Source organism: Scyliorhinus torazame, chromosome 21, assembly GCF_047496885.1.
Source record: "Scyliorhinus torazame isolate Kashiwa2021f chromosome 21, sScyTor2.1, whole genome shotgun sequence".
NCBI lineage: Eukaryota > Metazoa > Chordata > Chondrichthyes > Carcharhiniformes > Scyliorhinidae > Scyliorhinus > Scyliorhinus torazame.
The window spans coordinates 61654475-61673264 of NC_092727.1; the positions used below are offsets into that span (position 1 = coordinate 61654475).

Here is an 18790-nt window from a genome sequence, read left to right on the forward strand (position 1 = left end):
TCTTCCCCCCACCCCCCCTCATTACTCCCTTCCCCCCTCCCCCCCCATTACTCTCTCCCCCGCCCCCTCATACTCTCTTCCCCCTCCCCCCCTCATTACTCCTCTTCCCCCCTCCCCCCTCATTACTCTCTTCCCCCCCTTCATACTCTCTCCCCCCCCTCATTACTCTCTTCCCCCCCCTCATTACTCTCTTCCCCCCTCCCCCTCATTACTCTCTTCCCCCCTCCCCCCCTCATTAACTCTCTTCCCCCCCCCCCCTCATTACTCACTTCCCCCTCCCCCCCCTCATTACTCCTTCCCCCCCCATTACTCTCTTCCCCCCTCCCCCTCATTACTCTCTTCCCCCCTCCCCCCTCATTACTCTCTTCCCCCCCCCCCCCCTCCTCATTACTCTCTTCCCCCCTCCCCCCTCATTACTCTCTTCCCCCCTCCCCCCCTCATTACTCTCTTCCCCCCTCCCCCTCATTACTCTCTTCCCCCCCTCCCCCCCTCATTACTCCCTTCCCCCTCCCCCCCATTACTCTCTCCCCCCCCCTCATACTCTCTTCCCCCCTCCCCCCTCATTACTCTCTTCCCCCCTCCCCCCCTCATTACTCTCTTCCCCCCTCCCCCCCTCATTACTCTCATTCCCCCCCCCATTACTCTCTTCCCCCCTCCCCCCCTCATTACTCTCTTCCCCCCTCCCCCCCTCATTACTCTCTTCCCCCCTCCCCCCTCATTACTCTCTTCCCCCCTCCCCCCCCTCATTACTCTCTTCCCCCCTCCCCCCCCTCATTACTCTCTCCCCCCCCCCCCATTACTCTCTTCCCCCCTCCCCCCCTCATTACTCTCTTCCCCCCTCCCCCTTCATTACTCTCTTCCCCCCCTCCCCCCTCATTACTCTCTTCCCCCCTCATTACTCTCTTCCCCCTCCCCCCTCATTACTCTCTTCCCCCCTCCCCCCCTCATTACTCTCTTCCCCCCCTCCCCCCCTTCATTACTCTCTTCCCCCCCTCCCCCCTCATTACTCTCTTCCCCCCTCATTACTCTCTTCCCCCTCCCCCCTCATTACTCTCTTCCCCCTCCCCCTCATTACTCTCTTCCCCCCTCCCCCCCTTCATTACTCTCTTCCCCCCCTCCCCCCTCATTACTCTCTTCCCCCCCCTCCCTACTCTCTTCCCCCCCTCCCCCCCTCATTATTCTCTTCCCCCCTCCCCCCCTCATTACTCTCTTCCCCCCTCCCCCTCATTACTCTCTTCCCCCCTCCCCCCTCATTACTCTCTTCCCCCCCTGCCCCCCTCATTACTCTCTTCCCCCCTGCCCCCCTCATTACTCTCTTCCCCCCCTCCCCCCCTCATTACTCTCTTCCCCCCTCATTACTCCTTCCCCCCCTCATTACTCTCTTCCCCCCCTCATTACTCTCTCCCCCCCTCATTACTCTCTTCCCCCCCCCCCTCATTACTCTCTTCCCCCCCTCCCCCCCTCATTACACTCTTCCCCCCCTCATTACTCTCTTCCCCCCCTCCCCCCCTCATTACTCTTCCCCCTCCTCATTACTCTCTTCCCCCCTACCCCCCCCTCATTACTCTCTTCCCCCCTCCCCCCCTCATTACTCTCTTCCCCCCCCCCCCCTCATTACTCTCTTCCCCCCTCCCCCCTCATTACTCTCTTCGCCCCTCCCCCCCTCATTACTCTCTTCCCCCCTCCCCCTCATTACTCTCTTCCCCCCTCCCCCCCTCATTACTCCCTTCCCCCCTCCCCCCCCATTACTCTCTCCCCCCCCTCATTACTCTCTTCCCCCCTCCCCCCCTCATTACTCTCTTCCCCCCTCCCCCCCTCATTACTCTCTTCCCCCCTCCCCCCCTCATTACTCTCTCCCCCCCCATTACTCTCTTCCCCCTCCCCCCCTCATTACTCTCTTTCCCCCCTCCCCCCCCTCATTACTCACTTCCCCCCTCCCCCCCTCATTACTCTCTTCCCCCCTCCCCCTCATTACTCTCTTCCCCCCCTCCCCCCCTCATTTCTCTCTTCCCCCCTCCCCCCTCATTACTCTCTTCCCCCTCCCCCCTCATTACTCTCTTCCCCCCTCCCCCCTCATTACTCTCTTCCCCCCTCCCGCCCTCATTACTCTCTTCCCCCCTCCCCCCTCATTACTCTCTTCCCCCTCCCCCCTCATTACTCTCTTCCCCCTCCCCCCCTCATTACTCTCTTCCCCCCTCCCCCCCCCTCATTACTCTCTTCCCCCCTCCCCCCTCATTACTCTCTTCCGCCCCCCCCCCCTCATTACTCTCTTCCTCCCTCCCGCCCCTCATTACTCTCTTCCCCCCCTCATTACTCTCTTCCCCCCTCATTACTCTCTTCCCCCCTCATTACTCTCTTCCCCCCCTCATTACTCTCTTCCCCCCCTCATTACTCTCTTCCCCCTCCCCCCCTCATTACTCTTCCCCCCTCCCCCCCCATTACTCTCTTCCCCCTCCCCCCCTCATTACTCTCTTCCCCCCTCCCCCCCTCATTACTCTCTTCCCCCTCCCTCATTACTCTCTTCCCCCTCCCCCCTCATTACTCTCTTCCCCCCTCCCCCCTCATTACTCTCTTCCCCCCTCCCCCCCTCATTACTCTTCCCCCTCCCGCCCTCATTACTCTCTTCCCCCCTCCCCCCCTCATTACTCTCTTCCCCCCTCCACCCCCTCATTACTCTCTTCCCCCCTCCACCCCCTCATTACTCTCTTCCCCCCTCCCCCCCTCATTACTCTCTTCCCCCCCCATTACTCTCTTCCCCCCCTCATTTCTCTCTTCCCCCCTCCCCATTACTCTCTTCCCCCCTCCCCATTACTCTCTTCCCCCCTCCCCATTACTCTCTCCCCCTCCCCATTACTCTCTTCCCCCCTCCCCATTACTCTCTTCCCCCCCCTCCCATTACTCTCTTCCCCCCTCCCCATTACTCTCTTCCCCCCTCCCCATTACTCTCTTCCTCCCTCCCCATTACTCTCTTCCCCCCTCCCCATTACTCTCTTTCCCCCCTCCCCATTACTCTCTTCCCCCCTCCCCATTACTCTCTTCCCCCCTCCCCATTACTCTCTTCCCCCCTCATTACTCTCTTCCCCCCCTCATTACTCACTCCCCCCCCTCATTACTCTCTTCCCCCCCCCCATTACTCTCTTCCCCCCCCATTACTCTCTTCCCCCCCATTACTCTCTTCCCCCCTCCCCATTCCTCTCTTCCCCCTCCTCATTACTCTCTTCCCCCCTCCTCATTACTCTCTTCCCCCCCCTCATTACTCTCTCCCCCCCCTCATTACTCTCTTCCCCCCTCCCCATTACTCTCTTCCCCCCTCCCCCCCTCCTCATTACTCCCCCCCCCCCTCATTACTCTCTTCCCCCCCTCATTACTCTCTTCCCCCGTCCCCCCCTCATTACTCTCTTCCCCCCTCCGCCCCCTCATTACTCTCTTCCCCCCTCCCCCCCATTACTCTCTTCCCCCCTCCCCCTCATTACTCTCTTCCCCCCTCATTACTCTCTTCCCCTCTCCCCCCTTCATTACTCTCTTCCCCCCTCCCCCCCCTCATTACTCTCTTCCCCCCCCTCATTACTCTCTTCCCCCCCCTCATTACTCTCTTCCCCCCCCCTCATTACTCCTCTTCTCCCCCCCCCTCATTACTCTCTTCCCCCCCCCCATTACTCTCTCCCCCTCCCCATTACTCTCTTCCCCCCTCCCCATTACTCTCTTCCCCCCTCCCCCCTCCTCATTACTCTCTTCCCCCCTCCTCCCCCCTCCTCATTACTCTCTTCCCCCCTCCCCCTCCTCATTACTCTCTTCCCCCCTCCCTCATTACTCTCTTCCCCCCTCCCCCCCTCCTCATTACTCTCTTCCCCCCTCCCCCCTCATTACTCTCTTCCCCCCTCCCCCCCATTACTCTCTTCCCCCCTCCCCCCCTCATTACTCTCTTCCCCCCTCATTACTCTCTTCCCCCTCCCCCCCTCATTACTCTCTTCCCCCCTCCCCCCTCATTACTCTCTTCCCCCTCCCCCCTCATTACTCTCTTCCCCCCTCCCCCCCTCATTACTCTCTTCCCCCCTCCCCCCCTCATTACTCTCTTCCCCCCTCCCCCCCTCATTACTCTCTTCCCCCTCCCCCTCATTACTCTCTTCCCCCCTCCCCCTCCCTCATTACTCTCTTCCCCCCTCCCCCCTCATTACTCTCTTCCCCCCTCCCCCCCCTCATTACTCTCTTCCCCCTCCCCCCCTCATTACTCTCTTCCCCCTCCCCCCCCCTCATTACTCTCTTCCCCCTCCCCCCTCATTACTCTCTTCCCCCCCTCCCCCCCTCATTACTCTCTTCCCCCTCATTACTCTCTTCCCCCCTCCCCCCCTCATTACTCTCTTCCCCCCTCCCCCCCTCATTACTCTCTTCCCCCCTCCCCCCCATTACTCTCTTCCCCCCTCCCCCCCCCTCATTACTCTCTTCCCCCCTCCCCCCCCCTCATTACTCTCTTCCCCCCTCCCCCCCTCGTTACTCTCTTCCCCCCTCCCCCCCCTCATTACTCTCTTCCCCCCTCCCCCCCCTCATTACTCTCTTCCCCCCTCCCCCCCCCTCATTACTCTCTTCCCCCCTCCCCCCCCCTCATTACTGTCTTCCCCCCTCCCCCCCTCATTACTCTCTTCCCCCCTCCCCCCCTCATTACTCTCTTCCCCCCTCCCCCCCTCATTACTCTCTTCCCCCCTCCCCCCTCATTACTCTCTTCCCCCCTCCCCCCCTCATTACTCTCTTCCCCCCTCCCCCCTCCCCCCCTCATTACTCTCCCCCCCCTCCCCCCTCATTACTCTCTCCCCCCCCTCCCCCCTCATTACTCTCTTCCCCCCCTCCCCCCCTCATTACTCTCTTTCCCCCCTCCCCCCCTCATTACTCTCTTCCCCCCTCCCCCTCCCCCCTCATTACTCTCTCCCCCCCTCCCCCCTCATTACTCTCTTCCCCCCCTCATTACTCTCTTCCCCCCTCCCCCCTCATTACTCTCTTCCTCCCCTCCCCCCCTCATTAATCTCTTCCCCCCTCCCCCCTCATTACTCTCTTCCCCCCCTCATTACTCTCTTCTCCCCCTCCCCCCTCATTACTCTCTTCCCCCCCTCATTACTCTCTTCCCCCCTCCCCCCCCTCATTACTCTCTTCCCCCCCTCCCCCCCTCATTACTCTCTTCCCCCCCTCCCCCCTCATTACTCTCTTTCCCCCCTCCCCCCTCATTACTCTCTTCCCCCCTCATTACTCTCCCCCCCTCATTACTCTCTTCCCCCCCTCATTACTCTCTTCAACCCCTCCCCCCCTCATTACTCTCTTCCCCCCCTCATTACTCTCTTCCCCCCCTCATTACTCTCTTCCCCCCCTCATTACTCTCTTCTCCCCTCCCCCCTTCATTACTCTCTTTCCCCCCTCCCCCCCTCATTACTCTCTTCCCCCCTCCCCCCTCATTACTCTCTTCTCCCCCTCCCCCCCTCATTACTCTCTTCCCCCCTCCCCCCCCTCATTACTCTCTTCCCCCCTCCCCCCCCTCATTACTCTCTTCCCCCTCCCCCCCTCATTACTCTCTTCCCCCCTCCCCCCCTCATTACTCTCTTCCCCCCTCCCCCCCTCATTACTCTCTTCCCCCCTCCCCCCCTCATTACTCTCTTCCCCCCCCCCCCTCATTACTCTCTTCCCCCTCCTTACTCTCTTCCCCCTCATTACTCTTCCCCCCTCCCCCCCTCATTACTCTCTTCCCCCCTCCCCCCCCCTCATTACTCTCTTCCCCCCTCCCCCCCTCATTACTCTCTTCCCCCCCCTCCTTACTCGTCTTCCCCCTCATTACTCTTCCCCCCTCCCCCCCTCATTACTCTCTTCCCCCCTCCCCCCCCCTCATTACTCTCTTCCCCCCTCCCCCCCTCATTACTCTCTTCCCCCCTCCCCCCCTCATTACTCTCTTCCCCCCTCCCCCCCTCATTACTCTCTTCCCCCCTCCCCCCCTCATTACTCTCTTCCCCCCTCCCCCCCTCATTACTCTCTCCCCCCCCCTCATTACTCTCTTCCCCCCCTCCCCCCCTCATTACTCTCTTCCCCCCTCCCCCCCTCATTACTCTCTTCCCCCCCTCCCCCTCCCCCCTCATTACTCTCTCCCCCCTCCCCCCTCATTACTCTCTTCCCCCCCTCATTACTCTCTTCCCCCCTCCCCCCCTCATTACTCTCTTCCCCCCTCCCCCCTCATTAATCTCTTCCCCCCCTCACCCCTCATTACTCTCTTCCCCCCCTCCCCCCCTCATTACTCTCTTCCCCCCCTCCCCCCTCATTACTCTCTTCCCCCCCTCATTACTCTCTTCCCCCCTCCCCCCTCATTACTCTCTTCCCCCCCTCCCTCCCCTCATTACTCTCTTCCCCCCCTCATTACTCTCTTCCCCCCCTCCCCCCTCATTACTCTCTTCCCCCCCTCCCCACTACTCTTCCCCCCCTCCCCCCCTCATTACTCTCTTCCCCCTCCCCCCTCATTACTCTCTTCCCCCCCTCATTACTCTCTTCCCCCCCTCCCCCCCTCATTACTCTCTTCCCCCCTCATTACTCTCTTCCCCCCCTCATTACTCTCTTCCCCCCCCTCATTACTCTCTTCCCCCCCCTCATTACTCTCTTCCCCCCTCATTACTCTCTTCCCCCCTCATTACTCTCTTCTCCCCCTCATTACTCTCTTCTCCCCCTCCCCCCCCCTCATTACTCTCTTCCCCCCTCCCCCCCCTCATTACTCTTCCCCCCTCCCCCCCCATTACTCTCTTCCCCCCTCCCCCCTCATTACTCTCTTCCCCCTCCCCCCTCATTACTCTCTTCCCCCCTCCCCCCCCTCATTACTCTCTTCCCCCCCTCCCCCCCTCATTACTCTCTTCCCCCCTCCCCCCTCATTACTCTCTTCCCCCTCCCCCCCTCATTACTCTCTTCCCCCCTCCCCCCCATTACTCTCTCCCCCCCCCTCATTACTCTCTTCCCCCCTCCCCCCCCTCATTACTCTCTTCCCCCCTCCCCCCTCATTACTCTCTTCCCCCCTCCCCCCTCATTACTCTCTTCCCCCCTCCCCCCCCTCATTACTCTCTTCCCCCCTCCCCCCCCTCATTACTCTCTTCCCCCCTCCCCCCCCTCATTACTCTCTTCCCCCCTCCCCCCCCCTCATTACTCTCTTCCCCCCTCCCCCCCTCATTACTCTCTTCCCCCCTCCCCCCCTCATTACTCTCTTCCCCCCTCCCCCCCCTCATTACTCTCTTCCCCCCTCCCCCCCTCATTACTCTCTTCCCCCCTCCCCCCCCTCATTACGCTCTTCCCCCCTCCCCCCCCCATTACTCTCTTCCCCCCTCCCCCCCCTCATTACTCTCTTCCCCCCTCCCCCCCTCATTACTCTCTTCCCCCCTCCCCCCCCTCATTACTCTCTTCCCCCCTCATTACTCTCTTCTCCCCTCCACCCCCTCATTACTCTCTTCCCCCTCATTACTCTCTTCCCCCCTCCCCCCCTCATTACTCTCTTCCCCCCTCCCCCCACTCATTACTCTCTTTCCCCCCTCCCCCCCCTCATTACTCTCTTCCCCCCTCATTACTCTCTTCCCCCCTCCCCCCCCTCATTACTCTCTTCCCCCCCCTCATTACTCTCTTCCCCCCTCCCCCCCTCATTACTCTCTTCCCCCCTCCCCCCCCTCATTACTCTCTTCCCCCCTCCCCCCCCTCATTACTCTCTTCCCCCCTCCCCCCTCATTACTCTCTTCCCCCCTCCCCCCCTCATTACTCTCTTCCCCCCTCTCCCCCCCTCATTACTCTCTTCCCCCCTCCCCCCCCTCATTACTCTCTTCCCCCCTCCCCCCCCTCATTACTCTCTTCCCCCCTCCCCCCCCCTCATTACGCTCTTCCCCCTCCCCCCCCTCATTACTCTCTTCCCCCCTCCCCCCCTCATTACTCTCTTCCCCCCTCATTACTCTCTTCCCCCCTCCCCCCCTCATTACTCTCTTCCCCCCTCATTACTCTCTTCCCCCCTCATTACTCTCTTCCCCCTCATTACTCTCTTCCCCCCTCATTACTCTCTTCCCCCCTCATTACTCTCTTCCCCCCTCCCCCCCTCATTACTCTCTTCCCCCTCCCCCCCTCATTACTCTCTTCCCCCCTCATTACTCTCTTCCCCCCTCCCCCCCCTCATTACTCTCTTCCCCCCTCCCCCCCTCATTACTCTCTTCCCCCCTCCCCCCCCTCATTACTCTCTTCCCCCCTCCCCCCTCATTACTCTCTTCCCCCCCCCCTCATTACTCTCTTCCCCCCCCCTCATTACTCTCTTCCCCCCTCATTACTCTCTTCCCCCCTCCCCCCCCTCATTACGCTCTTCCCCCCTCCCCCCCCTCATTACGCTCTTCCCCCTCCCCCCCCCTCATTACTCTCTTCCCCCCTCCCCCCCCTCATTACTCTCTTCCCCCCTCCCCCCCTCATTACTCTCTTCCCCCCTCATTACTCTCTTCCCCCCTCCCCCCTCATTACTCTCTTCCCCCCTCATTACTCTCTTCCCCCTCATTACTCTCTTCCCCCCCTCATTACTCTCTTCCCCCCTCCCCCCCTCATTACTCTCTTCCCCCCTCCCCCCTCATTACTCTCTTCCCCCCCCCTCATTACTCTCTTCCCCCCCCCTCATTACTCTCTTCCCCCCCCCTCATTACTCTCTTCCCCCCTCATTACTCTCTTCCCCCCTCCCCCCCCTCATTACGCTCTTCCCCCCTCCCCCCCCTCATTACGCTCTTCCCCCTCCCCCCCCTCATTACTCTCTTCCCCCCTCCCCCCCTCATTACTCTCTTCCCCCCTCCCCCCCTCATTACTCTCTTCCCCCCTCATTACTCTCTTCCCCCCTCCCCCCTCATTACTCTCTTCCCCCCTCATTACTCTCTTCCCCCCCTCATTACTCTCTTCCCCCCCTCATTACTCTCTTCCCCCCTCCCCCCCTCATTACTCTCTTCCCCCTCCCCCCCCTCATTACTCTCTTCCCCCCTCCCCCCCCCTCATTACTCTCTTCCCCCCCTCCCCCCCCCCTCATTACTCTCTTCCCCCCTCCCCCCCTCATTACTCTCTTCCCCCCCCTCATTACTCTCTTCCCCCCCCTCATTACTCTCTTCCCCCCTCCCCCCCATTACTCTCTTCCCCCCCTCATTACTCTCTTCCCCCCCCTCATTACTCTCTTCCCCCCTCCCCCCCCTCATTACTCTCTTCCCCCCTCCCCCCCTCATTACTCTCTTCCCCCCTCCCCCCCCTCATTACTCTCTTCCCCCCTCCCCCCCCTCATTACTCTCTTCCCCCCTCCCCCCCCTCATTACTCTCTTCCCCCCTCCCCCCCCTCATTACTCTCTTCCCCCCTCATTACTCTCTTCCCCCCTCCCCCCTCATTACTCTCTTCCCCCTTCCCCCCCTCATTACTCTCTTCCCCCTCCCCCCCTCATTACTCTCTTCCCCCCCCATTACTCTCTTCCCCCCTCATTACTCTCTTCCCCCCCTCCCCCCCCCTCATTACTCTCTTCCCCCCTCCCCCCCTCATTACTCTCTTCCCCCCTCCCCCCCCTCATTACTCTCTTCCCCCCTCCCCCCCTCATACTCTCTTCCCCCCCCTCATTACTCTCTTCCCCCCTCCCCCCCCCCTCATTACTCTCTTCCCCCCTCCCCCCCTCATTACTCTCTTCCCCCCTCCCCCCCTCATTACTCTCTTCCCCCCTCCCCCCCCTCATTACTCTCTTCCCCCCTCCCCCCCCTCATTACTCTCTTCCCCCCTCCCCCCCTCATTACTCTCTTCCCCCCTCCCCCCCCTCATTACTCTCTTCCCCCTCCCCCCCCTCATTACTCTCTTCCCCCCTCCCCCCCTCATTACTCTCTTCCCCCCCCCCTCATTACTCTCTTCCCCCCCCCCTCATTACTCTCTTCCCCCCCCCCTCATTACTCTCTTCCCCCTCCCCCCCCTCATTACTCTCTTCCCCCCTCCCCCCCCCCTCACTCTCTTCCCCCCTCCCCCCCCCTCATTACCCTCTTCCCCCCTCCCCCCCCCTCATTACCCTCTTCCCCCTCCCCCCCCTCATTACTCTCTTCCCCCCCTCCCCCCCCCTCATTACTCTCCTCCCCCCCCTCATTACTCTCCTCCCCCCCATTACTCTCCTCCCCCTCATTACTCTCCTCCCCCCCTCCTTACTCTCTTCCCCCTCATTACTCTTCACCCCTCCCCCCTCATTACTCTCCCCCCCTCCCCCCCCCTCCATTTTCTCTCCCACATTTCCCCCCCCTTCTCTCCCCCCTTTTTCCTCAACCCCCCCATTTTTCCCAATTTTCTCCACACACCCCCCCCCCCCGTTTTCTCCAGCACCCCCATTTTCTCTCCCCCACATTCCCCACCGCACGCAGACCCCAGGCGCCCCAGCCCTAGCCACTCCCATGGCCCCTCCAGCTGACATTGCCGATCGGGCCGACGGCACTCACGGTCGATGGAGCTGTGCACGGCCCTGACAGGTGGCGGCCTGGGCGCTGAGGGCCGGCACAAAGCGGCACGGAAACTTTTCCAGAGGCAGCGCGAGGCTCTGAGCGACATTTTGCTGAGAACAACACCAATCCGATCCGTTCGGTGGAGGCGGGGGCTAGGGCGGGGGAATGGAGAGGAGGCCTGGGGGGCGGGGCTAACGTGAGGGGAGGGGAGGCGGGGTTACGCGGGAGTGGCTCGCGCGGGGGCGTGGGGAGGTGGCACGCGGCCTTGGGGGGGAAGGGGCTAGCGTGGGGGCGGGGATAGCGCGGGTGGGGGGAGGAGGCTCGCGGCCTTGGGGGCAGGCCTCAGGTGGGGTCATGGGGCTAGGCTAATGTGGAAGAGGAGCGGGGGAGGGGTGGAATGGAGAGGGTTAGAGCTTGGGTGAGGGATGCAGTAAGTGAAGGTTTGATCAGAGAGCGGGATTTGATCAGGGGGTGGCACTGCTTCCTCACAGAGCCAAGATCAGGTTCAATTCCTGGTTACAGTCCGGATCAACGGGTTCCTGATTCGGATGGAACTTGGTACTGGAACTCTCTGTGATCAGCTGCCGCAATGGGGCGATCAGCGACTTAGCGTTGAGAGATACCAACACTCAGCTGGCAATGTATACTGGAGAACCACTGGAAATGGTGGGCACCTCGGAAGTCCCCGTGGAATACGGAGCACAGTCGGCGAATCTACCACTGATGACGGTGAAATGTTCAGGCCCAAATTTTCCTGACTGGCAAAACGCCTCTGGTTGGACTGGCAGCGGGTAAACCGAATGTACCCCGATGGCCGGACGCAGTATTGGTATGTTTCAGAGGAGTGTTCCAAGAGGACCTTGGTACCATCCCGGGGCCTCCGCCAGGATATCATTAGACCCAGGGGCCCAACCACGCTATTTTTGTGCCCGCCCCCTTCCTTATGCTTTGAAACCGAAGGTCGATGCAGAACTGGACTGTTTGGAGAAGCTGGGAATCATCTGCCCAGTTTGCGGATTGGGCTGCGTCGGTCATGACGGTTATGAAGCCTGACAGATCCAGCACCTTTGTGGGGATCATAAAATGACAGCCGAGCGTCCCGGCTGGATCGTCACCTGATTGAGGACCTATATGCGAGGCTCAGCGGAGAAAGGACTTTTACAAAACTCAACAGGAGCCACGCCTACCTCCAGTTTGTTTTGGACTCATTCTCATGCAAATTCATGACCATCGACACACAAAAGGGGTTGTATGAATACACCAGGCTGCCATTCAAGGTCTCTTCGGCATGTGCCATATTCCAAAGTGCAATGGAAAATATCCTCCGCGGATTGCCACAGATGGCAGTTTACCTGGATGATGTGCTGAATACCGGTTCCTCCGACTAAGAGCATCTGAAAACCTGGAGGACAGAGGACGTGCTGTGTAAGTTTGAGGCGGATAGCATCGGCCTGTCGCTCGAAATGGGCATGTTCCACGCAAAGGAGGTGGCCTATCTGGACTACACCCAGTAAACGATAAAGATAACAGTTGGGGATAACAGGGGATCAAGCTTAAAGAATAAAGTGAATCATTTATAGTAGAAATCTAGTGCTAGGAAGTATATAGTTTAAAAAAATGTTTTTATTGAGGCATTTATATACATACATCAAACAGGACCAAAACCAAAAAGAAACAAACAGGAAATCACCTGACAAATAAATAACTAACACCCCACCGCCCCCCCACCATCCCTGCCGTTCCTCTCCACCCACTCTGCCTCTATTTTTTAACCCCAGAGATCCCCCCTATCCCGCCAACCTCCTATCTCCCCAGCTCTTCCTCCCACTGCTTTTTAACCTCTCCTATCGGGGTGCCCTCCCAGTCCATCAACTCCTTATAGGTCTCCGAAACCCTACCCTCGCAAACCCCTGTTTTCGACACCACCTTGTCCTGCAACCCCGGGGGCGGCAGGTTGGGAAAGGACGGCACCTGCTTCCTTACATAATCCCGTACCTGTGAGTACAGGAACCCATTCCCACTGGGCAGCTCATACTCCTCTACCAACCCCTCTATGCTCGAAAAGCTGCCCCCCACGAACAGGCCTCCAAACCGCTATATCCCCACCCACTGCCACCCCCAGAACACCGCATCCAGCCCCCCCCGGAACCTGTGAAATCCCGCAAATCTGTGCCCAAACCAAGGCACCCTCCAGCTTCAGGTACTGCCACCACTGCCCCCATACCCTCAGGGCCACCACCACCACCGGGCTTGTGGAGTAACAGCAGAGACGCTGTCAACAGCCCCTAAGCTCGTGTCCTTACAAGAGGTTGCCTCCATTGCTCCCACACCGACCCCTTCCCCACTACCCACTTCCTGACCATGGCTATGTTTGCTACCCAGTAGTAGTTCATCAGTACCTCGTTCCAACAGTACCTCCCACAGATATTCCCATTCTACCTGATCAAAGGCCTTCTTCCCTTCCATAGCGACTGCCACCTCCACATTCAGTACCTCCGAGGTCATCTTTATAAGGAGAGGCTGGATAGACTGGGACTTTTTTCCCTGGAGCGTAGGAGGCTTAGGGGTGATCTTATAGAGGTCTATAAAATAATGAGGGCATAGATAAGGTAGATAGTCAACATCTTTTCCCAAAGGTAGGGGAGTCTAAAACTAGAGGGCATAGGTTTAAGGTGAGAGGGGAGAGATTCAGAAGGGCCCAGAGGGGCAATTTCTTCACTCAGAGGGTAGTGAGTGTCTGGAATGGGCTGCCAGAGGTAGTAGTAGAGGCGGATACAATTGTGTCTTTTAAAAAGCATTTAGATAGTTACATGGGTAAGATGGGTATAGAGGGTTATGGGCCAAGTGCGGGCAACTGGGACTAGCTTAATGGTAAAAACTGGGCGGCATGGACTGGTTGGGCCGAAGGGCCTGTTTCCATGCTGTAAACTTCTATGATTCTATGATTCTAAGCGCCTAACATTAGCTGACAGGTGCCTGTCTTTTACAAACCTCGCCTGGTCTTTCTCCACGACACAGTCCTCAATCCGCGACGCCAAGATCTTTGCCAACAGTTTGGTGTCTATGTTCAGCAGTGATATCAGACAATAGGACCCACACTGCTCCGGGTCCTTATCCTTCTTCAAAATCAAGGATATCGAGGCCTGCGATAACATGGGGAGAGCTCCCCTTCTCCCTCACCTCATTAAATGCCCTTACCAGCAGGGGCACCAGGCCCTCCAAAAACCTTTTATAATATTCTACTGGGAAATCTTCAGGGCCCGGGGCCTTCCCTGCCTGCATCGCCCCCATACCCTCCATCACCTCCACCAATCCAATGAGTGCCCCCAACCATTCTACCAGGTCCTCTTCCACTTTGGAGAACTCCAACCTGTCCAGAAAACACCCCATTCCCTATCCCCCGGCCGGGGGCCCCAATTCATATAACCTCTTGTAAAAGTACTCGAAAACCCCATTCACCCCCACCGGGTCGAAGACCATTTCCCCTCCCATCCTTCACCTCTCCGATCTCCCTCGCCGCCTTCTGCTTCCTCAGTTGATGAGCCAGCATCCTGCCCGCCTTCTCCCCATACTCATAGACTGCCTCCCTGGCCTTCCGCAACTGCCCCACCTCCTTACCCGTAGACACCAGCCCAAACTCCATCTGTTGTTTCTGTCACACCTACAGGATCACATCCACCAGCCTAGCCATTTCTGCCGACTGACTCTGTCTTATCCGTATGTGCATGTATCCACATACCCCCGAATGGTGGCCCTCACCCGCTTGTACACCCCCTCGTTCATGAATGTAGCCATCTGGGATGGCCACTTATAATAAGAAACATGGACGGTCGCAAAGCATAACGGGAGAAATGGCCAATGTGAGGTTCAGGCAGGCTCAGAGCCAGAATGTATATTTGTGAGCGAAACCCCCAACCGATTAGCATTTTGATGGCCCATCTCCGTAAGACAAAAGACTGATACTTGAGCAACCGATGCAATCCCAGACATTTCGGCGCCACTCCCTGTACCCAGGACGCATCAACAACAGGGTCAGTGACCGCTTAGGACACGCCCGGCCATCGAGGCACCCGCCCCTTCATTGGCTCAAATCAAATCCAGTTATCAAGAATTACCCAATAAATGCGGTCCAAACCGAAGGACCGCCCAAAAGAGAGCAAAAATCCCCAAGGATAAAGAGAGAGACCACCATGTGTTCGATCTCTCTTGGACCTGGCGCTGCGGCAACGTCCACCTCCAATTGCAGCACCACCAGAAGCAAGTTAAAGTTCAATGCCCGCTACTAGACGGATGAGCCCAGCTGAGCAGCAGTTACTTTTACAGACCCGATAGACTCAGATTCGAACAACGGCCACTGTTCCTCTGACCTAAGCCGGGTGCCTGAAGTTAAGTACAGGTTGTCATATTTGATAGGTGTAGTTTAACTAGTAGTGTTTATGTTGCATGATTAATTGTGTGTAAATAATGTACCCTTGATCTTGAACTAACTAACTGGTGTTTGGCTCTTTGATCGATATCCGGTTGAACCTTGTGGTGGTATCATTTGATACCTGGCGACTCTGAGCAATACAATATCGATATCCAAAGAAAGAAGGGCAACCTCATTTATTGCCATATTTATAGCAGGTAAAAAAGGCAACACTAACAACCCCACGTCTAATCTCCACTGCGGGTGCTGCCCCCCACACCCGGGTCCATTGCAGGTCCACCCAATGCGGCGCGTGGTCCAAAACCACAATCGCCGAGTACTCCAAGCCGACCACCCCCACCTGTCATATCCATCACAAATTGATCCGCGAGTACATCCTGTGCACATGGGAGAAGTACGAAAATTCCTTTGCCCTTGGCCTCCCAAACCTCCACGGGTCCACCCCCACCCATGCACTCCATGAACCCCTTCAGCTCCTTTGCCACCGCTGACACCCTCCCCGAACCGCTGACTCGAATGGCCCAATACGGCTCGATAACCATATTTAAAATTAAAATTTCTGATAAGAAAAAAAAAATGCACTCACCCAACACGATCCTCCAGCCTCCCATCAAAGAACCCCACAAGAAAGAAAAACAATCCCTGAGTGAAATGGGGTTCTCCCCTGACCGTCACCCGAAACAATATAACAAAAAACAAGAAACCAAAATGTAAAAGAGCATCTCCTCACACCTCATCCAAAATTCAATGTCCTCCCTCTCCTGCCAGTCCCCATTGTCCCTCAGAAACTCCATCGCTTCCTCCGGTGTTCCAAAATAATACTCAAACCATTGTGGGTCACTCAGAGGTGGGCTGGGTACAGCATCACGAACTTCACCCCTTTCATAAAGAGGGCAGTCTATATAGAATCATAGAATTTACAGTGCAGAAGGAGGCCATTCAGCCCATCGAGTCTGCGCCGGTCCTTGGAAAGAACACCCCACCCAAGCCCACACCTCCACCCTATCCCCGCAACCCATTCTAACCTTTTTCGGGCACTAAGGGCAATTTATCATGGCCAATCCATCTAACCTGCGCATCTTTGGACTGTGGGAGGAAACCCACGCAGACACAGGGAGAATGTGCAGGCTCCACACAGACAGTGACCCAAGCCAGGAATCAAACTTGGAACCCTGGAGCTGTGAAGCAACTGTGCTAACCACTGTGCGATCATGCCGCCCAATTGACTCGATTGAATCCCGCTGTCCTCTTGGCCTGTTCTGCACCCAGGTCCTGGTATACCCAGAGCTCATTACTCTCTGAGATACATCTCCTGGACCACCTTAAGATCTTATTATCCAGGAGTCTATGTAACCATGGGCAACACGGTGGCACAGTGGTTAGCGTTGCTGCCTACAGCACTGAGGACCTGGGTTCGAATCCCGGCCTTGGGTCACTGTCCGTGTGGAGTTTGCACATTCTCCCTGTGTCTGCGAGGGTTTCACCCCCACAACCCAAAGATATGCAGGTCAGGCTCATTGGCCACGCTAGATTGCCCCTTAATTGGAATAAAATAATTGGGTACTCTAAATTTAAAAATAAAACTTTTTAAAAAAGGAATCCATATAACCTTACCACCATCGCCCTCGGTGGCCCGTTCGCCTGCGGCTTCCTCATCAACGACCTGTGCGCCCGATCAAACTCCAGGGGCCGGTCGAAGGCCCCCTCCCCCAACAGCTTCTCCAGCATTTTGGCTACATAAGAACCTGCGTCTGCTCCCTCAGTGCCCTCTGGCATACCCACAATTCTCAAATTTTGCCTCTGGGAGGGTTCTCCAAATCCTCCGCCTTCTCCTTAAGCTGCTTCTGAGTCTCCTGCATCATCCCGATCTGTAAGCTGCTCCTTGTGCTCCCCCACCGTCTCCTCCACCTTCTGGATCGCCTGGTTCTGGGTCTCCCGCCTCAGCTCCATACGGTCAATCATCACTCTCAGCCGGTCTACCACCTTCGCCAGGTTCTCCAGAGCCTCCCTCCTCTGCTGACTGAACTTTTCGTTCAGAAAGTCAACCAGCTGCTCCATCGATCATTGGACTGGGAGGGCCGACCCCATGCTCTCTGCCATCTTTCCCTGTGTCGCTCAATAAGTGTCTTGCTCTTGCGATTCCTTTGTTCTAAACCCACTTCTCATCCACAAATGCAATCACCGCTGTCCCTGCTCCCTTTTCCTTCAAAACATCCGTCCGTCAACCGGGAAAAAGGACCAAAAAACCCGTCTCGAGCGGGAGCTGCCAAATGTGCTGCCAAATGTGCGACCACTCACTCCATGGCCACCACTGGACGTCCCTAGGAAGTATATAGTTAACTGTAACTTATTTTAATTTAGAAAGTACTTATTTTTAAATTAATTTATTAATTAGTTCCAAAAATGGCCGTTAGAGAATTAAAATGCTTCACCTTTGAGATGTGGGAGGACCGTGAAGCTTCCAACATTCTGGACAACTACATCTGCAGGAAGTGCAGCCAACTGTAGCTCCTCACAGACCACATGGATTGGTTCGAGCAGCAGTTGGATGCACTTAGGGGCATGCAGGTGATGGAAAGTCCAATAGGCAGGAGTTTTCGAAACGTGGTTACACCCAAGGAGCAGGAAGATAGATTGGTCACCGCGAGAAGGGACAGGCAGTCAGTGCAGGAATCCCCTGTGTCTGTCACCCTCTCTAACAAGTATACAGTTTTGGATACTGTTGGGTGATGGCCTATCGGGGAAAACAGCAGCAGCAGCCAGAGCAGTGGCACCATGGCTGGCTCTGTTGATAAGTACGGAAGGACAAAGCGCAGAAGAACAATAGTTATAGGGAACTCCATAGTCAGGGGCACAGATATCCGCTTCTGTGGACATGAAAGAGAGGTTGAATAAACTCGGTTTGTTCTCACTGGAACGACGGAGGTTGAGGGGCGACTTGATAGAGGTCTACAAAATTATGAGGGGCATAGACAGAGTGGATAGTCAGAGACTTTTTCCCAGGGTAGAGGGGTCAATTACTATGGGGCATAGGTTTAAGGTGCGAGGGGCAAGGTTTAGAGGAGAGGTACGAGACAAGTTTTTTAGACAAATACATAGGATGGGAATAGAGGGATACGGACCCCGGAAGTGTAGAAGATTTTAGTTTAGACTGGCAGCATGGTCGGCGCAGGCTTGGAGGGCCGAAGGGCCTGTTCCTGTGCTGTACTTTTCTTTGTTCTTTGTACTCCAGGATGGTATGTCGCCTCCCTGGTGCCAGGGTCTAAGATGTCTCTGAATGGGCAGAAATCATTCTAAAGGGGGAGAGTGAACAGCCAGAGGTCGTGGTACACATTGCTACCAATGACATAGTCAGGAAGAGTGACGAGGTCCTGAAGCAAGAGTTCATGGAGTTAGGTCGAAAGTTCAAAGACAGGACCTCTCGGGTTGTAATCTCGGAATTACTCCCTGTGCTACGTGCCAGTGAGGCTATAAATAAGAAGATAGTACAGCTAAACATATGGCTGAACAGCTGGTGTAGGAGAGAGGGTTTCAGTTATCTGAACAATTGGGATCTCTTCCAGGGCAAAATGGACGGGCTGCATCTAAACTGGAGGGGCATAAATATCCTGGCTGGGAGGTTTGCCAGTGTCACTGTTGATTCCCAAATTTCTTTCTCTGTCAGTCTGGCCTCAATAAAAGTTGAGATGGATTCGCACGTAAAAAGAAGTTATTTATTTAGCTTGCAAGTTTAATTCATCTTACAGAAACATAAGAGACATCCAGCCTCTTACACCCCAGAAAACGACTGAACAAAGAGACAAAAGGATCTCTGCAAAATCAATTCAAATGGTATCAAGTTTCACATACTCGACGCCCATAGGTCAGCCTATGTCCCTCCTGACCTGTTTGATCTAT

General features: G+C 56.9%; 2 protein-coding genes across 4 annotated transcripts in view; one reads left to right on the forward strand and one right to left on the reverse strand.

The window, feature by feature from the left end:
* Positions 1 to 10634, reverse strand: part of acad8 (acyl-CoA dehydrogenase family, member 8) — a 181238-nt gene extending 170604 nt beyond the window's left edge. For 2 of the 3 annotated variants that reach the window (XM_072486865.1, XM_072486864.1), the window contains exon 1: positions 10462 to 10634. In XM_072486865.1, the coding sequence (XP_072342966.1) occupies positions 10462 to 10570 (109 nt within the window). In that variant the 5' untranslated portion in view covers positions 10571 to 10634. The remainder of the gene's footprint in view (positions 1 to 10461) is intronic. The other variant, XM_072486863.1, reaches the window with a different exon arrangement.
* A 254-nt stretch (positions 10635 to 10888) lies between these two features.
* LOC140398316 (uncharacterized) overlaps positions 10889 to 18790 on the forward strand; it is a 37887-nt gene continuing 29985 nt past the window's right edge. The window contains exon 1 of the mRNA XM_072486866.1: positions 10889 to 11889. The gene's annotated coding sequence lies outside the window, so the exon portion shown is untranslated. The remainder of the gene's footprint in view (positions 11890 to 18790) is intronic.